General features: G+C 38.2%; 1 protein-coding gene across 12 annotated transcripts in view; it reads left to right on the top strand.

Annotated features, from left to right (window-relative positions):
- Positions 1 to 22160, top strand: part of LOC126106316 (YLP motif-containing protein 1-like) — a 432507-nt gene that overhangs the window by 253758 nt on the left and 156589 nt on the right. For all 12 annotated transcript variants that reach the window (XR_007523332.1, XR_007523330.1, XR_007523331.1 and 9 more), the window contains 3 exons: positions 10317 to 10593; positions 13220 to 13339; positions 16304 to 16480. Coding sequence is in view for 9 of the 12 variants with exons in the window: in XM_049912551.1 (XP_049768508.1) it covers positions 10317 to 10593; positions 13220 to 13339; positions 16304 to 16480 (574 nt within the window). In the remaining 3 variants the exon portion in view is untranslated. The remainder of the gene's footprint in view (positions 1 to 10316; positions 10594 to 13219; positions 13340 to 16303; positions 16481 to 22160) is intronic.

Raw genomic sequence — 22160 nt, 5'->3', positions numbered from 1 at the left:
TTTTGTAATATTTTACAGTTCTGTTTCTTTTTAATTATTCAGACATTAATTACATTACATTTCATGTACCAGACATTCCACATGTAAGCCTACATTACATTTTCTTCATTGTTTTCGTATGTTCCTCTTGCATATCAGACATTTTCTTTGTTTTCCTCCGCAGGTTCTTTCTAGATTATTTCCCAATGGATTTTTTCTCACTGTTTTTGGAACACGTTTCTGGGTCTTTTTCTGCAGTGATGGTCTACCAAGACTTTTAGGATTATAAATAGTCTGTGTTTGTAGGCAGCCTCTAGTTATTTGCCTCCTAAACTCTAAAAGGGGTGTATTGCTGTTAGCATGACAGTATAATACATAAGCATTCCCTACTGCAGTATCAATGATGTTTATGAATATAGGAAAATACCATTGCTTTCCAAATATTTTTATTCTATATTTATTTATATACCAGTCAAGTTTGTCCATTCCACCCATGAATTTATTGTAGAGATTTATACAGAGAGGCTGGGGTATTTTCATGTCTTTTTTTCTCCAATCTGGACCATCTACTTACATTCTTCTCTGGATATATACCTTGATGGTTTGACAAGACTCATACACGTTTATTATTTTTCCATGCAGCACAGAATATTTTGTTTTTGACATCAAATCTGTAATCCATAGCTCCATGAGGTTCCTCTCTGAATTCATTATCTGACTTGAGAGGGCATTTATTTATCCGGTTTGATTGAACTATTCCTGTTGCCACTACATTTCAGTCTGTTAAGGTTTTCATTAGATCAAAACGAGTGAAAAAATTATCAAAACAGAAAATGTGGTTGGAGGGATTGTTCACCACAGATATTTTGGTCATTTTAACTGATGCACCTAGACCTTGCACCTCATTGGCATCATTCCTTTTCCCAGTGTACAATTCTGTATGAAAGCAGTATCCTGTTTCTGCGCAGCACATAGTCCACTGTTTGAACTCAAAACGTATGGGTTTACCCCGAATAAATTGTTTTATATGTTTTGAAAAATCACCCTATAGCTACGATTCATTTTGTCAATGAAGGGCATATCTTGAAATCTGTGGTTGCCAAATTATCATCTGCCAGTTAAGAATCGTCGTTGAAGTGTAAATTTTTCTTTATTTCTAAATACCTGTTTCTGGAGAAACATTTTCTGACACTTCTAATGTCGAAGTCTTCATCTTCGCACCAATACATTTGCTCCTGAGGCAAAGAATGGTAACCTGTAAGGCATAAAAAGTCTACAAATTTTCGAAGGCACTGCCAAAAATGTAAACCCATGCCTGTTAATTCTGTGCAATGTATCTGACACTTTCTTTGACAGTGAAATTCGTGATTTCCTGGTCAAACAGCATTTCGAAAACCTCAATCGCTGATTTTACTTTGAGAGAAGTTACTTGTACCATAGCTCTGTTTATATCGTCATTATGCTCAAATGTCTTTTCGTAATCAGGCTCAACTTTTTGCCAATCAGAAACTATTTTAACCATTTTCAAGTCACACTTCTTTGACTACTGTTTGGGCCATGAAGTGTGTGTGTGTGGTGGTTTTTTTTTTTTTTTTTTTTTTTTTTTTTTTTTTTTTTTTTTTTTTTTTTTTTTTTTTTTTTTTTTCCAGAGGTGCTGTATTAGTATTGGCAACTGCAATTGCACTTGAATGAGCTTCCAGAGTGTCTTCCAAAATGTCGTCATCGAATTCTTCAGCATTGGAAACACGATCCACACTATCAGGGGGAAGTTCTACAATATCTATTATCTATCACACCATCATCATTATCTTTGGTGAGAAAGATAGGATCATTTATCATATCTTTTACTTCAGTTAGTGTGAAGAGCTTTCTGGTTCCCATATTAAAACATAATAAAAGATACAATGATCATGATTGTATGAAAGTACTTCGTATCAGCCACGATCCCCAAATGAGTATCCTTTTAAAACATGTAAACAATATTTACTAATAATAAATGAACAAAGAAACATTTGTGAGCTACTGTAAGCTACAAATTTACTATATTATCGCATTATTTGACGGAATAATAAAGGTAATGCAAAAGTAACACAATTGAAAATCTATGATATTCATATTACAAGACTTACCATCCAATTTATGGTTTATTCAACTTTACACAAGAAACCAAATGCAAAATTTTGGTTCTGCTCTGTCACTTACTTCAGTTAGACTGTTGCCAATGTTATAAGCTGTTCAGTATTAAAACAAAGACACTGCTGCCAACTGATGGGGCAAAAACTATCCGGTCCCCAAATGGGGATCGTTGCAGTTAATGTGTTAATTTGTCATTTAAAACTCCCCATACAGATACAATGCTCAACATACAAGAGTGGTCTACTGAAATTAAAAAAGGAAGAAGAGCTGGAGGAGAAGAATCAAATAATAGGAAACCACGAGTTACACATACTTTGTACAAAGAAGTTCTATGCAATAACGAAGGAGAAAAATCCAAATGTGGTTAATATGTTTCAATATGCAACAGAACCAGCCAGTACCTTAAGTCTCTGTAGGTGAAGTATTATATTCAAAACAGGATTGGCTGTACAACTTGTGCATCATAGTTCATTCCCAAGCACAGACAAAGAAAAAGATTGCTTTTTATACTTGACTTGAAACAGGAGAACTGAAAGGATGCAGTGACATACCTCTGCTCGATTGGATTTTTTCGGAACCTTGGGTGCCCCAGCCAGAAAATGGTCCAAATGAAATTCATATATTTTCTATCCCCTGTACTAATCAAAATAAAAATACAGTAATGGTGTGTGCACACTAATGGCCTTCATGAATGAGAGCAGAAAATTCAATAAGCTAACACTATATTCCCTTATTTGTGGTCACAACTATATGCCTCCTCATAATGTGTTTGTAGAGTGGAAAAAGACTACAAAAAAAAAAAAAAGGAGGAAGATATTCTTTCACCAACTGAATACTGTAAAGAACTGGAACAATATGGCATAATCAAGAACTAAATAAAGATTGGTAATCAAAGGTTCTGAAGACCAGTACACTAAAAGCCCTACAGTCTAAGATATCTTTCAAAATAACTGCATAGTGAGTGATGGTTTTTAAAGTCAAAGAAGAAGACACTGTTGTCACTATCAGACACTGATATGGAAGTCCTGTAAAGATTGAGATACAGAAATCCAGAAGTTGCTGCCAGGTAGTGAGGAAAGTAACCATCTTAGAAAAGAACAACATGGTCAGTAATGAAAAGAAGGAGGATGTCTTAAAACTTATGCTACATTTTAATGTACCAGAAGGAGCAGAAGAGTTTTATAAGGACATTTTTGAAAGTGAACAATAGATTTCCAGTTTAGTATGTTTGTAGACAGTATTTTACATTGTATTTCTACAATGTTTGTTACTATTTTGCGCTTCTACTTATCAAATATTTATGAAGAAGTATGATACTAATACACTGAAATGTCAAAGAAAGTGGTATAGTCATGCATATTCAAATACAGAGACATGTAAACTAGCAGAATACGGCACTGCGGTCGGCAACGCCTATATAAGACAGCAAGTGTCTGGCACAGTTCTTAGATTGGTTACTGCTGCTACAATGGCAGGTTAGCAAGATTTAAGTGAGTTTGAACATGGTGTTGTAGTCGGTGCACTAGCGATGGGACACAGCACCCCTGAGGTAGCGATGAAGTGGGGATTTTGGCATACGACCATTTCACGAGTGTACCATGAATATCAGGAATCCGGTAAAACATCAAATCTCTGACATCGCTGTGGCTGGAAAAAGGTGCTGGAAGAATGGGACCAACGACGACTGAAGAGAATTGTTCAGCATGACAGAAGTGCAACCCTTTGTAAATTGCTGCAGACCTCAGTGCTGGGCCAGCAACAAGTGTCAGTGTGCGAACCATTCGACGAAACATCATGGATATGGGCTTTTGGAGCTGAAGGCCCACTCGTGTATCCTTGATGACTGCATGACACAAAGCCTTATGCCTCACCTGGGCACGTCAACACTGACATTGGACTGTTTATGACTGGAAACATGTTGCCTGGTCAGAGGAGTCTCATTTCAAATTGTATTGAGCAGATGGACGTGTACGGGTATGGAGACAAGCTCATGAATCCATGGACCCTGCATGTCAGCAGGAGACTGTTCAAGTGGCTGCAGGCTCTGTAATGGTGAGGGGTGTGTGCAGTTGGAGTGATATAGGATCCCTGAGACATCTAGATACTACTGTTCCAGGTGATATGTACGTAAGCATATTATTTTTATCAGTAGGACCTGTATATAACTAAATTTAACTACCGTATTTACTCGAATCTAAGCCGCACTTTTTCTACGGTTTTTGTAATCCAAAAAACCGCCTGCGACTTAGAATTGAGTGCAAAGTAAACGGAAGTTCTGAAAAATGTTGGTAGGTGCCACCACAACTAACTTCTGCCGTCAAATATGTTGTGGATTGGCAAGAGAGCCAACCCACTATGAGAGGAAGCCGAAAGTCACGCGTTTTAGCTCACGCAGGCTGGCGTGAGGTCTGGAACAGGTCAAGGAAATTAGACTAGCAAAAAAGGACGTAGCTGTGGAATACTTAACTTTAATCCATAAATGGTGAACATCGCTCTTGACGGTACATGTTTTACAGCATCAATAGTAACTGGTAATGGCGCCTTGCTAGGTCGTAGCAAATGATGTAGCTGAAGGCTGTGCTAACTATCGTCTCGGCAAATGAGAGCGCATTTTGTCAGTGAACCATCGCTAGCAAAGTCGCCTGTACAACTGGGGCGAGTGCTGGGAAGTCTCTCTAGACCTTCCGTGTGGCGGTGCTCGGTCTGCAATCACTGATAGTGGCGACACGCGGGTCCGACATATATTAACGGACTGCGGCCGATTTAAAGGCTACCACCTAGCAAGTGTGGTGTCTGGCGGTGACACCACAAAATATATGTTGCGCTACACAGACATGCTTTGCAGGCACAAAGATAAAAACCTCTGTGTCAAAAAAAAGGTGGAAGACGAGCTTTTTTCTCCGGCCTGAGTTTCGACCACTGCATTTTCATACATTACCCAACGAAGTAAATACAAATTCCGTATTGTTCATCTTCGAATGTAGCAGAATTTCAATGTACTACAAAAGTCCGACTGGCAAGACTGTTTGGCATGTTATTCAATATGGCCAACTCTACGTTCTGAATTTTTTCCTACCTGTGAGAAGAGATGGTTGCTAATAGGAACTTTTATGAATTTTGAATCACATGCAGTATTCTCGTCACCATAAGAATAATATGAATATAAAAATTTTGCCTTGAATTATTTCGTATTTGCTGCTATCTCATTTAAATCCTGTCTGTCTAATAAACTACGAAACTCGAGTGAGACAACAGCAAACGCAGAAGAATTTACATATCATGTCATGTTTATATTCGTATTATTCTTATGCCTAATAGTGATACAATCAGAAATGTAGCACGGCAGTTCACTAGATTTTTAAATCTAAGATGACTCTAATTTCTGTGCAGAGTGTAATGTACTAAAGAAGCGTCTGCAAAGATTTTCAAACGGAGAAAAATTTTCGCTACAGTCTCATTCAGAACATCTTCTATCATACGCAGTCTATTATTTGGTTCTTGTTAATCATTATCAAAGAAAGCAGCAGTGTAACAACAAATAGCAGTCTCTTTCCATTGTTTTGCTAATAAGACAATACCTCTCTTTTTTTTTTATTTTAAGCGGCGGTAGCGCGCACAAACGCTAGCCATGCCGCGAACGGCGACTGGTTGTAAACACTCATTATCAGAATGCGACAAACAATGCATGACACAGTACAATAATGCATTTTCAGCTTAGAGTGATGTAAACACCTATAACAAAGAGAACGGTACTTATCAGATCAAAGAAAAATAAGCAATCAATTCAAACCAGACGAAGCATGTAAAAAAGGAAGGGTACCCTTATAAATACGGACGGAGCGCCAGACGCATGGCAATGGCTACCTGGTAAAGCTTAACTGCTAAGCTTATGACTCGAACCAAACTACTGTAGCTGTATCATCATTCATTGGACCTAAATTGTGTCCCATATTACAATGGACCAACTTTGTTGATTTGGAGGTGCGGTCTAAAACTTTTCTCTCCTCTTGAATTTCGAGTCTCAAATGTCAGGTGCAGTGTGGCAGTTTCCACAAAGAGTGGTGCGTAAATTGAGGAGATTAATTGTATTTATGTATTAGCATTAAAATATTGGAACTGTAGAAAATAAAAAATCTTGTACAAACTCTTATAGAAAATAAGGAATTTTGTACAAACTCATAGAATGAGTCCTTCATTGTGCAACAAAGTATATCAGTTATGAAAGAAATACTGACAGATTTCAGCTTTGCATCTCATTGTACATGCTCGAGGTCTCAACCGGTAGAAAGAAGCAGGTGTGGGGTTTACTTAGCACAAATGTAAGGAATGCCTTTCTCTGTGTTACCAAGGGAAACATGCATGAACAAAGTCGCAGTTTAATATTAGTTTAATTAAACAGTATCAAAAAAGCCATTCTCAATGCACTATCATTTTTGGTCAATGCGTGTAATGCCTGTTGATCGGGCTTTGTCCACAGTTCATTGAATAAGATATTCAATGAACTGTGGACAAAGCCCGACCAACAGGCATTACATGCATTGACCAAAAATGATAGTGCATTGAGAATTGCTAGTTTCTAGCTGAAATCTAAATCTGCCAATAAAAATTCCAAAGGACGACTGATAGCTGAAATCTGTTATTTACAAGTCAAAATAACAGTCGCTGCGTGCAACAGCCTCTGAATGGAGGGCAACCTAATGAGTATCAAAAAACTTAAATTACGTAAGCTAAACCACTGTTTAATTTATGTGAGCTAAATCACTGTTCAATAAAACAATAATGAAATTAACTTTCAATATATCATTCCGTTGCACACAAGTGTTACCCTATAGTAATGACCAACTTGAAGCATTAAACAGTGCAGTTGCATTAGATCCCTACCAGTCAGTTATGTGATCACTAATTATCTCATAGATAATTGCCACATCGTCAGATTGTGCTGCTAGCTCAGAATTTGAGGCAATTTCTTTCATGGATCGTAAGTTTTTTCTCACTTTGCTTGTTGTTTGTTCTATATTATTGCTGCTCACCTGGGTATATGATAACACATATTATCATTGTGCTACCTTAAGCAGTTATGAAGGAATAGGTACATGCTTGCAATTGTAAAACAACAATGGAATGGTAGAAGATAATGTTTTGTGATTGACACAGTTCATACACAGTTGCGCCGGGCCGTGGGTTAATGTATTGCAAAATTTATTTTTGAAGAACCTGGGTTCCCGGGTTCGATTCCCGGCGGGGTCAGGGATTTTCTCTGCCTCGTGATGGCTGGGTGTTGTGTGATGTCCTTAGGTTAGTTAGGTTTAAGTAGTTCTAAGTTCTAGGGGACTGATGACCTAAGATGTTAAGTCCCATAGCGCTCAGAGCCATTTTTGAAGAATAAAATGATAAATTGGAAGAAAATCTGTAGGACCTTTATCCTCTGTGTAACTGATTGGTAATTGTAAGGAAAACAGTCTACAAAATGAAATTTTAAGTGAAGATGGAAATAATTTCTGCTTAACATGGACTAGCAGAGGCATTGTAAGATGCCTACTCTGTTATTCATATCTATCACAGCCAAGCTCCTCTCTAAAACGAGCTATGTTGATAGAAGCATGGCGATTGGACCAATGTTTATGCTGCGCGGCTTAGAGCGGGCATCTTACTCTCAATGTGCCTACCAGTAAATGCTCTATCAAAATCATTTACAATTAAAAACCTAAATCCTACTCTAGTTGTAATAGATATGAAAAGGATTTGAAAGGAGACACTGACTTCATAGAACTGAAAGGTTTATTGTCTCTAGTACAAGGCATGGTACACACTCCTAATGTTTCTATGCACATGTACTGACATTCACTTTCATTTCAGCTTGTTGTTACTTTTCTGGGACAACCATTACTTGTACTGATCTTTGCTAACGACTCACTTCTAATATTGATGAGTCATCAACTCCATCCAAGAACACTGCAACATTTAACATAATTATTGAACTTCTCGCAGCATGCGGTCATGTAGCATCCAATCACATCTGACATCCACCCACGACTCCCTTCACTACTTGCCTTCTGCACCACCTGTAACGGCTGGCACCAGAGCTTCTCAATCACTGCGGGTTCCCTTGGCAGCAGTACTGCTGTGCTAGGCAACTATGTCTAAGGTATAGATATCAATACTCCAGGAGTAACTTCTGTATTTACTCAATTATGAGACGAGGTTTTCCTAAAATTGTCATTCCAAAAACACAGAGTTGTCTTATATTCCCAGATTAAGCTATAGTTAACATTTTTACATTGTTTGATAAAGCATATAGGGGTAGTCTTACATTTACAGATGGAGCTTGGACTGTTGAGATCACGTGCAGATTTATTTTGAAGAATTTGGCAGGGCATGACTGGGAAATCAGTACTTGCATATGAACAGGGCAAGATTTCCCAATATGCTGAAGCACTCCATACGGTTATCAATGTTGCTCAAACAATCAAATGACATTTAACTCGGGTACGCTCATGCAAAGAATACATGATGAACTATGAACTAGCCTCTATCTACAATTTTTTGAAACACAGGAGTAAATAGCACTAAATTCTATCATCTTACAAACTCTTATCATGTTTGAACAGGTTTGCATTAAAATTTCTCATATGTACATGGATACTGTGTAGAAATATTAATGCTGCTTTTTAAATAAAGGTAACATCTGAAAACGAAAATGTTGTCCTTCATATAACATTACTTGATTCTGAACCCAGATAGTATTTTACTTGATTATAAGAGACTGTAATGATTTACTAAAGGGGGCTTCAAATGAGAAATTTTGTTGCTGTTCACATATCAGAGTAGCAGCTAAAAAAATTACAAGATTTCAATCAACTTTAGAAAATAAAGAAATAAATCATATTAAACTGGCTGTAATTGTTATTGTGAGAATAAATTACTGCACAAGATCCGTTGTGAAGATGGTAGCAATAGACATCAATAGATTGCAGAATGAGCAAAACTTCAAGAATTTTTTAAATTGTGATTATGGTCTTTGATTTACGTATTAGTAGCTGTTGTTACATATAACTTGCACCCTACAAGTCCACGTTTCACAGTTGCTGGAGAACAACAGTACCGAAGTTTTTGAGTGGAAACAGTGACATGAGCTTGGCTGATAACTAGATGAGTGCTGGGAGGGGAGTAGTGAGTGGGCAGCAAATTACAACATGTTGCCAACCATGGGAATCTATAAGTAGTACTTTGGCTTTTTAGGAAGATCTGCTGTGTTTAAACTGCAGTCTACCTGAATCCATTTGTAATCAGAATTGAATGGACTTTAAAATTGGACAAATACTCAACATTAGTACTCATTTCCGCAGGAGTCAGTGAAAGACTGGAGAGGTGCCAGTGGCATATTACTTGTTTTGTGCTGCAGTGTTGTCGACGCTCACTGTGGTGTATGATAGGAACAAAAGATGTCAGCTGCTGGTTTTATGCAGCCGACCAGAGAACGGCAAGCAGACGATGCATTTGGATCAAAAGGCATTGTAACATTAACCACATCTTCAGAAATGGCAACATATTTGGAAAAAACAGCTGAATATTTATGACAACAAAGATATAAATATTAGGATAATGATTAAAAATAGTGATACCACAGATGACAGAGTCAGTAAGCAGAAAATGTAGAAAAGAAATGGTCCGCAAATTAATGTATACCATTTCTTTTCATTTGTGTTACTTATCCTTGTGTAAACAAAATATAGGCATTGAATCAGTGGCACAAATTGAGAATAAGTATAATGTTAACTATTTAGGAAGATGGTTTATGTCAATAAAACAGTTCGTAGTTTTGATCAGTCAAATTATGTCAAAAATTATTTTTTTCAAAAAGCGTCTTGGAAAGAAGGGGGGAGAGGGGGGGGGTGTTGTCTTATAATCAGGATTGTCTTATACTCAGGTAAATATGGCATATCCATAACCTTACAGTGTACTTATAAAGAGTTTGCAGCAGGAGCTTCTCAAATGGAATACAAGAGAATAACATGGCAGAGGAAATGAAGCTAACCTCTAACTAAATACAAAGGTTATGTTGGACTCATGATGTAGTGAGAGGGAAGAGGTTGTCACCAGAGAGAAGTCAAAAGGAAAACTGGAAGTATCAGTTTTACCTTACAAAACTTGTCAGCATATTTGGATATTGGAGCTATGATGTGTGTTTCTACTGCTTACAGCCAGGCCCAGAATGCCCTTGCAGATGCGGCGCCCCCTCCTCCGCCGCCCCCTCCCATCAGCAACAACTCAGCAATTGGCGACGGCATCCCAGCCACTATGGATGGACCACCGCCGCCTCCCTCACTTGCTCCTTCGACTCAGGAACCAGTTGTACGTTCTGTCATGGTGGAAGACTTGCTGCAGAGTCCTGGGAGACTGCAACGCCCCACGAGGATCGTCGTCATACTTCGAGGTCCTCCCGGGTCTGGGAAGACATTTGTCGCAAAACTCATCAAGGTAGTTTGTGTGTGTGTGTGTGTGTGTGTGTGTGTGTGTGTGTGTGTGTGTGTGTACCATGCAAATTGAATGTCTAGTGTAGTATTGATTGTGGAGTATTATAAACATCGATACAAAATAATTCTGTAATTGCTGTTCTGCTACTAGTATTGATGAGCTGTTTCTCTGCTGTAAGTCATTTTTATTTGTAGGATTTCCTTTTTCTTCTCCGGGGAGGGGGGATGTTAATTTTGTTTCAGACTTTCACATTATTTTGATCTGCTCTGGTCGGCACACTGTCATTAATTTTGAGTGTATTTGGAGACTGCCACCAAAGCGTAAAAATGAAAAACCTGATTTTCGTAAAACGATCACATTTGATGAAAAAGGAGATTCTGATAGATTCAGCAGTGGCATAAGAAATATGATGTGGAGTCTTAAGTGTTTGCATTCAGATGTCACTTCTTTAGGGTACAGATTTCCAGATGGAGACCAGGAAGTTTATGTTTGCCTGTATATATTGACAAGTCCAGCGCAGGGTTGCCTTTGAGTTTTGACAAACACCCAATACATGGTGCTGTTGAGATGTGACATTACTATTGTTTTAAAATCTGTCATTTGTTGCTGTAAAATGTTGGCCGCTGAGAACATATCCCACCGGTTTCTTTACAGTGAGAAATAACAGGAAGTGTGTTGTGACAAAATTGAAACTGCGCACAAGGGTTTGTGTCGGACAGATTTTTACCATTTTTGTGGCTGCTTAACTTGACTAAATTGCCATGTTTCACTTTGTTCAAGCTTCCACAGGTGATCACCTTCGTGGGAGAATGTATGCAGTTGATTTGCAGAATTTTATTAGGGTAATGCTGCCATTTGCAATGAATTCGACCAAGATTGGCAGTCACTCCAAAATCGCCAGTGCTGTGTGTGAGATAGTCAGAGACGATCGGCACGTCACTGGTTGTGAAATAGAGGCTTCCTATGAATATGGAAGACTGTGGTACATATGGTTTTGCACAATCGTTTAGCAGTGGGAAGTATTTGTTCCAAATTGAATTCCGTACCATTTGATTGAAATCAGAAACAGACACTTTGTTGGTTTTTATTGGAATAAGTGCAAAAAGTTTAACTGAGAGGCTGTGAAATCCATGCAGATCATCATAATGAGAGACAAATATTGGATGTATTCATACAGGTCAGAAACTGAACAGTAGTCAACTGTTTGGATGTTCTGAGCTTAACCGAACGCAACAGAATTAGTTCTTTTGTGAAGAACTTTGATGAAGATGAGTGCTTGTTTCTTTTCACATCAAACAATTGATTATTTGCAGAGAAAAATGTCGAATTAATGTCCTATTGCCAATAATTCACCTCGCTTAATGCCTAGTAACTTCTTTTTGTCCCCTCACATCCAACATACAATGTGTGGGTAACGATTTTTATCGCCTTTAGATGGAGTCCAATTGAACAAAACCATGTTTCTGAGGTACTGACATCAAAGTGGGAAAAATGTTTTGAGAATTATTTCAAACACACGCGCAAGTGTGTAAATTTTAGAGGCAAATATTTTGAAAAACAGTGCATGATTTATACAAAAAAGTTTATCTTTCATTGTTTATGTGGGGATATAAAGAACAGTCCTTATACATATTTCATTCATATTTATCATTTAAGCACACAAAGGAGAGGAGATACAGAAATTACTGTTATGGTATCATTTACTTAATCTTCTGCTTAAAGTGTCTTTCAGCATTAAGTTCTGGTACAGCAGCAATGCATTACTAAAGATATCAGTTGTGAATGTTGATAGATCTAGCAAATGCTGCACGCAACACTGAGATTGATGCTAGAGAAACAACTAGGGATCACCCTTCAGCAGCTTTTAGTTTCAATAGAATCTTGTGTTTAGTTCACTTTTTTTAATAGGGTCGGGTGACGGTAATTGTGCACTTATGAGGTGGGTAAGCTTGGTACAGTTACATTTTGTATTAACAGAATACCTGTAAAATCTAATCCCTATACATTGTGGCCTGTTTAAATAAAAAAATGTGGCAGATAAAGAAAAATGCTGGGTTGAGTAACAAGAATGTGTGTAGACCACAATGAAAGATTACATATATTCTGGGTTTCCAAATAAGACAGAGGATTCCATTCCAGCACACACACACACACACACACACACACACACACACACACACACACACACATCCTGTTATTCGTGCAATTATTTATGTGATCTGTAGTTGTGGACATTTGGTGTGCGTCCCTGAGGATGTGTGTGCACAGTTTTTATTCTAATCAAGAGTTGCCACTGTAGCTGTTTTCCTTTCTGTTGCTCAGTTTACAATACAATGGAGAGGTAGGGAAGGGACTCACGAACAGATACTTAAGCCTGTAGCATCATTTTATTTTTGTGGGATGTATAGTGCTTGTTGATAAAAGTCATAACCAGAGAGGCACCTGCATAGTGTGTTTTACGAGCTACATGCAAGGTATCTATATTGTAAATTTTCGTTGCGCAGTGTGTAATGTGTTCATAAATGCGTAAGAAGAGAAAATGTTCATTGTAAAATTTGTTAAACAGAAAGTTTCGAAAAATCAAATTAAGTATCTTTTGACATCCATTTTTGTGTGCGTCATTCTACAGGATAAAGAAGTTGAAATGGGTGGTTCAGCTCCTAGAATTCTCTGCCTTGATGATTACTTCATGGTCGAATCTGAGAAAGAAGATAAAGATCCAGAAACAGGGCGGAAGATTATTACGAAGGTAATGACAGTTTGTATTCTTAGACACTGAAGTTTGCAAACCTATTGATATTTGCCAGATGCTAATAATACTAACGTTTAGCGATCTGCTTGTGACTGATTACACCAATAAAATATTTGAAATCGATGCCAGGAGGGAATATGCATGACAGAAGTATGTAGTACTTAAGGTCCCATCCCCAGCACTCGAAAAGTGAGAGCGTTTTGTATTAAATTGAGCAATTTGAGGTAATTGAATGAAATTCCACTGTGTCTCATAGAGCAGCAACGTCATTACTATTTGGAGATACTCCTCATGCCTACCACTGAGCAAGGCGGCACTTGACTTGCTTTCAGATGTAACAGATTGAGACCCCTTACTGTTGTCCTGCTTTCTCTTGTTGTTCCAGCCATTTTGCTCTCATAGGATAGCTGTATTTTTATGAGGGCATTGTTCATACTGAGTAATTCCTATCTTGCGCAGTAATTAAGTGCTATTTTGTGGCTTGTGCCATGAGCTTTTTCCACTCTACATATGTGATTATAGATTGGCATTGAAGAAATAGAAGTGCAGTTAGATGTTACTGCCTGCTACTCGATGCCATTTTCATTTGGTGCATTCTGATGTACCCTCGTATACATGTTTATATGTCATCCAGGATTTGCTTGCCATAATATTTATTGAACATAAATAACTTTTTTGGGGGGAGAGGGGGGGATGCAAATATCAGGTAGTCCACAAACCGAACAGAAACAGTTATAGACGAAATATTTCTAAATTGTTTCAGAGTCGAAGTACGAGCAGGATTAGTCAGATAATACACATTTTCTAATTGAACATAAAACCCCACTGGGGAGCCGTGTATTTGCCCTCTAGGAAGCCCGTGCCACTGGCCTGCAATATTGATTGTGTAGGTACTGGTAGGGAGAATGGGGGCATCAGAACAAGCAGAATTGGAAGGAAAAATCTAGGAATGTAGCTCAACTATGAAGAGAGTGTGTTAGTGGAAAAACTGTGAGTATTGAGGTAAGGTATTTCAGTGATGGATTTTTGTTCAGCATTCTCACAGATGGCTGACTGATGAGTGTGAAGATAGAGAGGTCACTCATTTCTACACTGACCAGCACGAAATATGTGACCCGTAATAATTGATGTGTAATTATCTATTTAATCAAAATGCAGCACTTTATCCTATATTTTTGGATGTGGGCCGTTATTGATGATGCTTTGTGAGGGTTGGTGAAGTGTTGATTTTCAGTTGCACTAGCCTTAATTGTTTTTCCCTGCACAACCTGAAAAATTTGTCACTGGATGTGAGGCGATAATGTTTTCCTAATCTTGTAGCACTTATTGCTGTATCTTGTATTGTTCCTCTTTCATTGACATGTATTATTGAGATCTTTCAGCAATTATTGTAATTGGCTTTCTGGAGTAAATATGCTGTTAAGCCTTGAAGATGCTGCAAAAACTCTTGCTTCGGTGGAAGATGGTTGCAGCATGCCGTACATTGCAGAAGTGTTGGAAACTACACCTTCCATGATTTTCCAGAACTGTAAGAAGGTACAGGGAAAGTGGAGACTATTCAAGGAAACTAGGATTGGGACCAAGAAGAGCGGTGTTGGTGATAGAGAACCACTTCTTGCAACTTCAAGTTCACCACCACTGTCACACTGCTGTTGAATCAAGTAATCAATTCCACCTAGTTTGAAGAGTTGATGATAGTGATAGAACCTTCAGAAGAAGACTGGAAGCTGCCAGTTTTCAATCCAGATGGATTACTACAGGCCCAGAACTTCCAGAGAGCATGAGACACATCGACTACATTTCACAGGAGAATATCGCGGCTGGAGAGCACAGCAGGGGAGCGAGTGTCATTCACCAATGAGTCATTATCTGACTGCAATCACCTGATGGTGGAGAGAGGGTCTGGAGCGAATACGTCTAGGGTGCCTGATTTGGATGGTTTTCTTATGGTGTGGGCAGAAATCAGTATGACTGCGGGGGGCGGATTTGATCTTCATGGAGGACGTAAGCCTTACAGCCCGTCAGTATGTGAAGGAAATCATTCAGGAGCATGTCGTGCTGTTACCTCAATTTGTTGATTATGATTTTACACTAACATGTGACAATGCACACCCACACTTTAAGGGCCCTCATCGAAAAATATAGGATAAAGTGCAGTGAGAGATCTCCGATGAGGTGGAAATTTGTGCTATGGCTTGGTATGCTCGAACACTTGAGAGTGTACTGGACAAGCTGGGGAGAGGGACCTCTCAGAGCATACCTGAAATGTTGGATGTTGTGATTGGTGCAAGAAGAGGTAATAAACGCTTTTGAAGATGTGAAGAGAGGCGTGTGACATATATGAAGCCAAAGTGGTGGTGCATTGCCTTCATTGAGCTTCCTCAAAATTTGCTTAAAGTGTTAATCTATCTGTATTACTGTTTACAATCGTCTTTTTCTTTTCTTTTCTTAGACAATTAGATAGGATCACACCACAATATTTTATCATAAAGTAGTATATTAGTGTCATAAAAGTGATCAAAATATAAAATAATTTTTTTAAAGAAATTATCTTTGCAGTTTTCATGCTGGTCAGTGTATTATCAGTGTACTGTGAAGTATCATTTGTTTGTTTTTGACCTGTGTGGGCGTTTCACTATTTCTGTTAAGTGGTGGCATGTTGCATTGCCATTCGTACTGTTTCACTTTCTCGAGTTCTGCTGCTATCCTCCTTTCCAAAGTCAGTTAATGTTCATTCAAAAAACTGGGGATAAATATGCTTTACTGACTGCTGTAGACTTGATCGATAGTAAAAACTCTTAACTTAAAGTGAAATTGTTGTCCATCTTCTGTCGTTGTAGCAGTTCTTAGTGCCTCTTGTAAGTAAGCATTCATTTCTCACTAACAAAAGTTTTAGGAATATTAAAATTTTTCTGTTATGTTATGTTGTTGTTGATAATGAGATTTATAAAAATCTGTCAGGTGATGGTGTACGAGTATGAAGCAGGCATGGATAAGCATTACCATGGTTCATTGTTGAAAGCATTCAAGAAAACAGTGAATGATGGATACTTTCCCTTTATAATTGTTGACTGCATCAATGATAAAGTAAAGCAATTTGAAGAAATGTGGAGCTATGCAAAGCAGAAGGGTTTTCAGGTATGTGTAAACTAACAATCTTTTATTTATTAGAGCTGCTTAAGAAGGTTACCAATTTGGTGCCCATTAAGATAAACAATCAAAATAAAGTAACCATATCATTAACTTACACTGGTGCTAAGCTATGTGTATGTTTCTGTAAAGAATTCCTAAATAACGGACTGCATTCCTCGTTAACCTGTGACCTCCAGATTGAGTGTGCTCAGTTCAGTCAGTTACCAATTTTATGTGTCAATTCCTTACGGATATTCGTTGTAAATTTCCTATCACCTAGTTGGACTCTAATGAACCGAAGTTTACATGTAATGATTACTCTGTAGTTGACAAAATGATTGTTGATATGAGGAATCAGACAAAATAGTTTACTCATTCCAAGCAACTGTACATTGTGTGTTTTATTGAACTCCTCAATTTTATAAATACACGAAAATGAAATTACATAAGGTACCGGGGGGGGGGGGGGGGGGGGGCGGCGGCAATGTTGTGTTGAATTGAAATACACATAATGAAAATTCTTTAAATGCTACATATTACGTGGCATACCAAACTGCAAACCTGGCCACCGTGGCAGCATTGTTGCGATTATGCCCGAGAATTAGGAGGGGGTAGCAGTAGCTTACACTCAAGTACTCTCACAAGTGGAGCGCTGCCACAAGTCTAAGTGCCGCTGAATAAAGTGCCTATTTAGAACAAAAACAGAAATGGAATGTACAATATTTTTTACATTAACTGCTAACAATTCTTTGCTGGCAGTACACATAAGCAGAGCAGCAAGAAAGATTATAGCATTGGCTAACAATATGTCCTTGGAAAAAAATCACAAAAGAAAGAAAAGATAATTTTATGGATGACAAGAAGATACTATACTGTATATTAGGTAGCAGAAGGAAGCAGAAAGAAAATACTCAAAAGTTATCAACAAAATAAGAAAACCTGTGCGGGAGGGAGTAGTAGTTTTGAAAGTATGGAAAGAATATTTCCAAAAACTATGAGGACATGATGAAACAGATATGTGTTATGAGATAGAGGTAGACGAAAGAAACATCACCACTGAGGAAATAGGAAAAGATGATCTGCAGATGTTGGATGTAGAGAAAGCTGTACTAGAAATGAAAAATGGCAAAGCTCGTGGACTAGATGACATCACAGTGGAGATGATCAAAGCTGCAGGACCTACCGTAATTCTGTGACTGTATAGACTAATGAGTTTAGTATGGACATGTGGAAAGATTTCTGATGATGAAACAAAGGCATTTACTGTAACTATCTTTAAGAAGGGTAACGAGGTATCCTAAGAGAATTACAGAGGAATAATGCTACTGTTCCACTGCATGAAGATTTATGAAAGCAGAGCAGCATAGTTGACAGGACCGACTGCGGACCTTTGGTACAGAGCCGAGTGGAGGCTCTGAATCAGAAGCTCAAATGATCCTCCAACTGTGTAGGCTGCAGATTCCTCAACTTCCGCGATCGAGTGGTGGGGTTTCAGGTTTCACTGAATAGGTCAGGAGTTCACTACATGCAGGAGGTGGCTATGCAGGTAGCAGGGGCTGTGTGGCATGGACTGGGCAGGTTTTTACATTAGAGGGTCTTATGGAAATACAAAAAGGGCTTCAGCCTCAAAGGGTGCAGGCCAATGTAGGAAGAAAGCAGATACAGGAACCATCAGTACAACAGTTGTAAATTGTTGTAGATGTGTCGGAAAAGTACCAGAACTGTGAGCACCAATAGACAGCATTGATGCTCAAATCGTAATGGGCACTGAAAGCTGGCTAAAGCCAGAGATAAGTTGAGCCGAAGTTTTTGCAAAGAACCTAATGGTGTTCTGAAGGGATAGGCTAAAAACAGATGGCGGTAGCGTGTTTTAGAAGTAGTTTATCTTGTAGTGAAATTGAAGCAGATAGTTCCTGTGAGTTATTATGGGCAGAGGTCATTCTTGGCAACCGAAATAAAATAATTAGTTGCTTTTACTGACCTACCAACTTAGATGACTCATAAAATTATAGTTGATGCTGACTAATTTATCCTTGATACGTTGGCAAAAATCCATGTTTAAAACCGTAGGTAAGCATTAAACGTCATTTGAATTTGTGCCAAATGCATTCTATGAAAATTATTTCGAGCAGTTAGTTCATGAGCCCACTTGAATAACAAATGGTTGTGAAAATGCACTTGACCTCCTAGCAACAAATATTCCTAAGCTCATAACATGTATCAAAACAGATGGAGGGGTTAGTGAACATTGGTTTGTCATACTGAGGTGGAATATTGTAACCCCCAGATTTTCCAAAAATAAACGAAAAATACACCTATTCAAAAAATCAGATACAAATTCGCCTGACGCCTTCGTGAAAGATGTGCTGTGTTTTAAACGGTGTTGTGAATGCGTAAATGTAGCAGCATCCTACATAAATATTTAAATATGTCTACAGTTCTAAATTGTCATTCAATTACTGCATTACCTGCCTGGAATATGACATGAGCACGAATGTGAACTAAGTTGAAACACACAGCCATTTTCATATGTTGTCTGTAAAGAAGTGTATCTCTTTAAAATTATTCAGTTAGGTTCGTTGCCTACTTTCATACAAACTTATTTCACTCTTGACTATCACTTCATTTTTATAACAGGGAGACACACAACATCGACGAATTTTACTGAAAAGATTTCCGAGCTTTAGCTGAAAAAGTTTTATGCTCTGACACCAGCAAAGAATGGTAGAAGTTAAAATAGTTTCTCATAGCATAGATTTTGATGTACAGTCAAGTAACCTTTACGTGGACTCTTTTTACAATGGCAAATATAAATGTCTGAATTATTTAGCAATCTAAACTTGCCGTGTAAATAAGAAACATTAATCAGCATTACATAATTGTTCTCATCATTTTCAATCTGAAATAAAACTATAACTCTTGCCAATAAACTCATATAAATATATTACCGCTAATGGCGATGTTGCAGCTCGTCCACAGCGAAACAAAGATGGAATGCAGAGGATCAAGATAATTAATATTCTTACAGAAAATATGAGATGAACTTGGACAACATTATACTCTTATTTTTCTCCAATAATTTACAATAGGTAGTTTACATAATAGTAATAATGCCAGACCTTATCATAGGCAGCAGATTAAAGTGTGTCTTGATAGCAACATGGCTACTCGAACAAGAAGAAAGAATGCAAATAAAAATCAGTGATAATAATAATTGTTCTTATAATTAAAAGATATCATTGTTTTCAGTCTGTTTTCTGTGGCTTGTTAAGTCACTGTTAAACTATCTCTGCACTAGCAAAACCAAACTGTTTCTTTGATAACAGACTTGTCTCTCATGATATCTCATATTTCAAAAAATAATAAAAAATGTTTTTATAAACTATAAAATAGAGGCATGGATGCTATATTGCCCCCAGGGCTGTTAAAAAAAATATTTAGTGACAAAATTGTTTTTAACAGTCCACAATAGCCACAATACGCACTGGTTTTAGCCATAATTATTCACTCTTCAGGTGTCTGATAGTCTCAGTATACTTAAGAGTCATAATAGTTTTGATGTTGTTGTGAATATACGAGGGTGAGTCAAATGAAAACCTTAAATTTGTAATAACAAATCGAAATTTCACGCCGTTATCCGGTAAGTTGGTAAACGTGCTACAAACAGCGTGCAGAATGGCCTGTAGATGGCAGCATAGTGCAGGTGCACACATACTGTCGCAGTATCAGTATAAAGATGGCCGCTCCACTTGCGACTTGCACCAGGGAAGAACAGTGTTCTGTTATTTGGTTTTTGCGTAGTGAAGGTGTGAAACCTATTGAAAGTCATCAATGAATGAAGGGTCAGTACGGTGATGCATGTTTGTCACAGCAGTAAGACTACGAATGGAGTAGGAAGTTCGCAAATGGTGTGACTTCAGTGGAAGATGCTCCTCATCCGGGTCAGGCACAGTGAGTTGTGACTCCACAGAACATTGCAGCAGTTGAAGCCACAGTGAAGGAAAACCACTGAGTGACACTGAATGACATTGCAGCATGTTTACAGATTAGTTATGGGTCAGCACACCACATTGTGCATGATGTGCTCCAGTTTCACAAAGTGTTTGCAAGATGGGTGCCAGAGCAGCTGGCTCCTGAAATGAGAGAATGACTTGTTGATGCTTGTGAAGAATTTCTTTGGCGCTTTGAACGAGAAGGCGATGGCTTTCTTGCAAGAATCGTTACTGGGGACGAAACCTGGGTTCACTTCAACCAACCGGAAATGAAGAGAGCGAGCAAGGAATGGCGCCATTTCTCATCACCAAAACCAAAGAAGTTTCAAACAGAACCATCAGCAGGGAAGGTTATGCTGACTCTTTTGGGTAAAAAAAAGGCATAATTTTGAAGCATTACATGCCTAGAGGGACCACTGTCACCAGTGCATCATACACAGATCTCCTAAAAAATCATCCGCGGCCTGGAATCAAATCAAAGCGACGTGGATTGGTGTCAGCAGATGTCCTTTTGCAACATGACAATGCAAGGCCCCACACTGCCCTTATAACAGTTTCAACAAACACAGACCTGCATTTTGAGTGTCTTCCTCATCCGCCATACTCACCAGACTTTGCCCCAAGTGATTTCCATATGTTTGGACCACTCAAAGACACAATGGGAGGAAAGAAGTTCCGTTCTGATGAATAGGTATGTCATGCAGTGCATGAGTGATTGCACGGACTACCAAAATAATTTTTTTCGAAAGGAATTTATGCATTTTGTAAGCACTGGAGGACTTGCATTGAGCGTGGGGGAGATTATTTTGAAAAGTGCTACAGCTTTGCACCACTTCTGCACAATAAATAATATTTTAAAAATTATTTAAGGTTTTCATTTGACTCACCCTCTTAACATACGAGATGGATCTATATGTATATAACAATAAGTATTTTTTGTAATAGTCAGGTTTACTTCGGTACTTAAAGATGCCTCGGAAATAACGGTGGAGACCATTACTTCCCCACCCCAATTCGGGTTTGCTGGATATGGAAAACTGGGAATAAAGCTATCCAAGGGGATCCACGACACCCATAACTACTTACTTTCTGTGTTTGGTATAGAATTTTGTGGTATTAACAAACATTTGTTGACAATAAGTTCATATCCTAATTATATGGGTATTTGTTACGAAAATTTCTGTGACTAGTTCATAGGAACTCATTTCTACAACAATATTTTAAAAGGTTTTGATTGACATAAGTCATTAAAACTGTCGGTCGTTGTGCCGATGATGAGAAGGTCTTCCACCATGTCCAGTCTCGAGAACGTCAGCAAGTGGGGCTGCATTGAAGTCTGGATCTGCTGCTGGACCACATGCTGCACTGGAACACACCAGGATTGTCGCCTCCCATTTTCCGCTCGTTCACGAAGGGTTCATGAAAGTCGAAAATTAGTGATAGTATACATGTCATATATCGGTGGTGCTCTGCAAAAGAATGGTTAGATTTGGGTTCGCTTGATATACAACTTTATATACAACATGGCCCAGAATCATAACACTGTCCTCTCATTTCAATGTAGTGATCCACTATTTATTTATAATATTTTGTAAACGACACAGCACCAGTTAGTTTTTGCGGTGTCCGTCGTGATACTTTGTTTTCACCAGCACTGTTTATAAACATTTCTGCATGATGCAATGGAGCCAGTG

The sequence above is a fragment of the Schistocerca cancellata genome, chromosome 10 (assembly GCF_023864275.1).
Source record: "Schistocerca cancellata isolate TAMUIC-IGC-003103 chromosome 10, iqSchCanc2.1, whole genome shotgun sequence".
In the NCBI taxonomy this organism is placed as follows: Eukaryota; Metazoa; Arthropoda; class Insecta; order Orthoptera; family Acrididae; genus Schistocerca; species Schistocerca cancellata.
The sequence above is the reverse complement of the archived record's forward strand: the minus strand, read 5'-3'. Positions and strand labels throughout refer to the sequence as shown.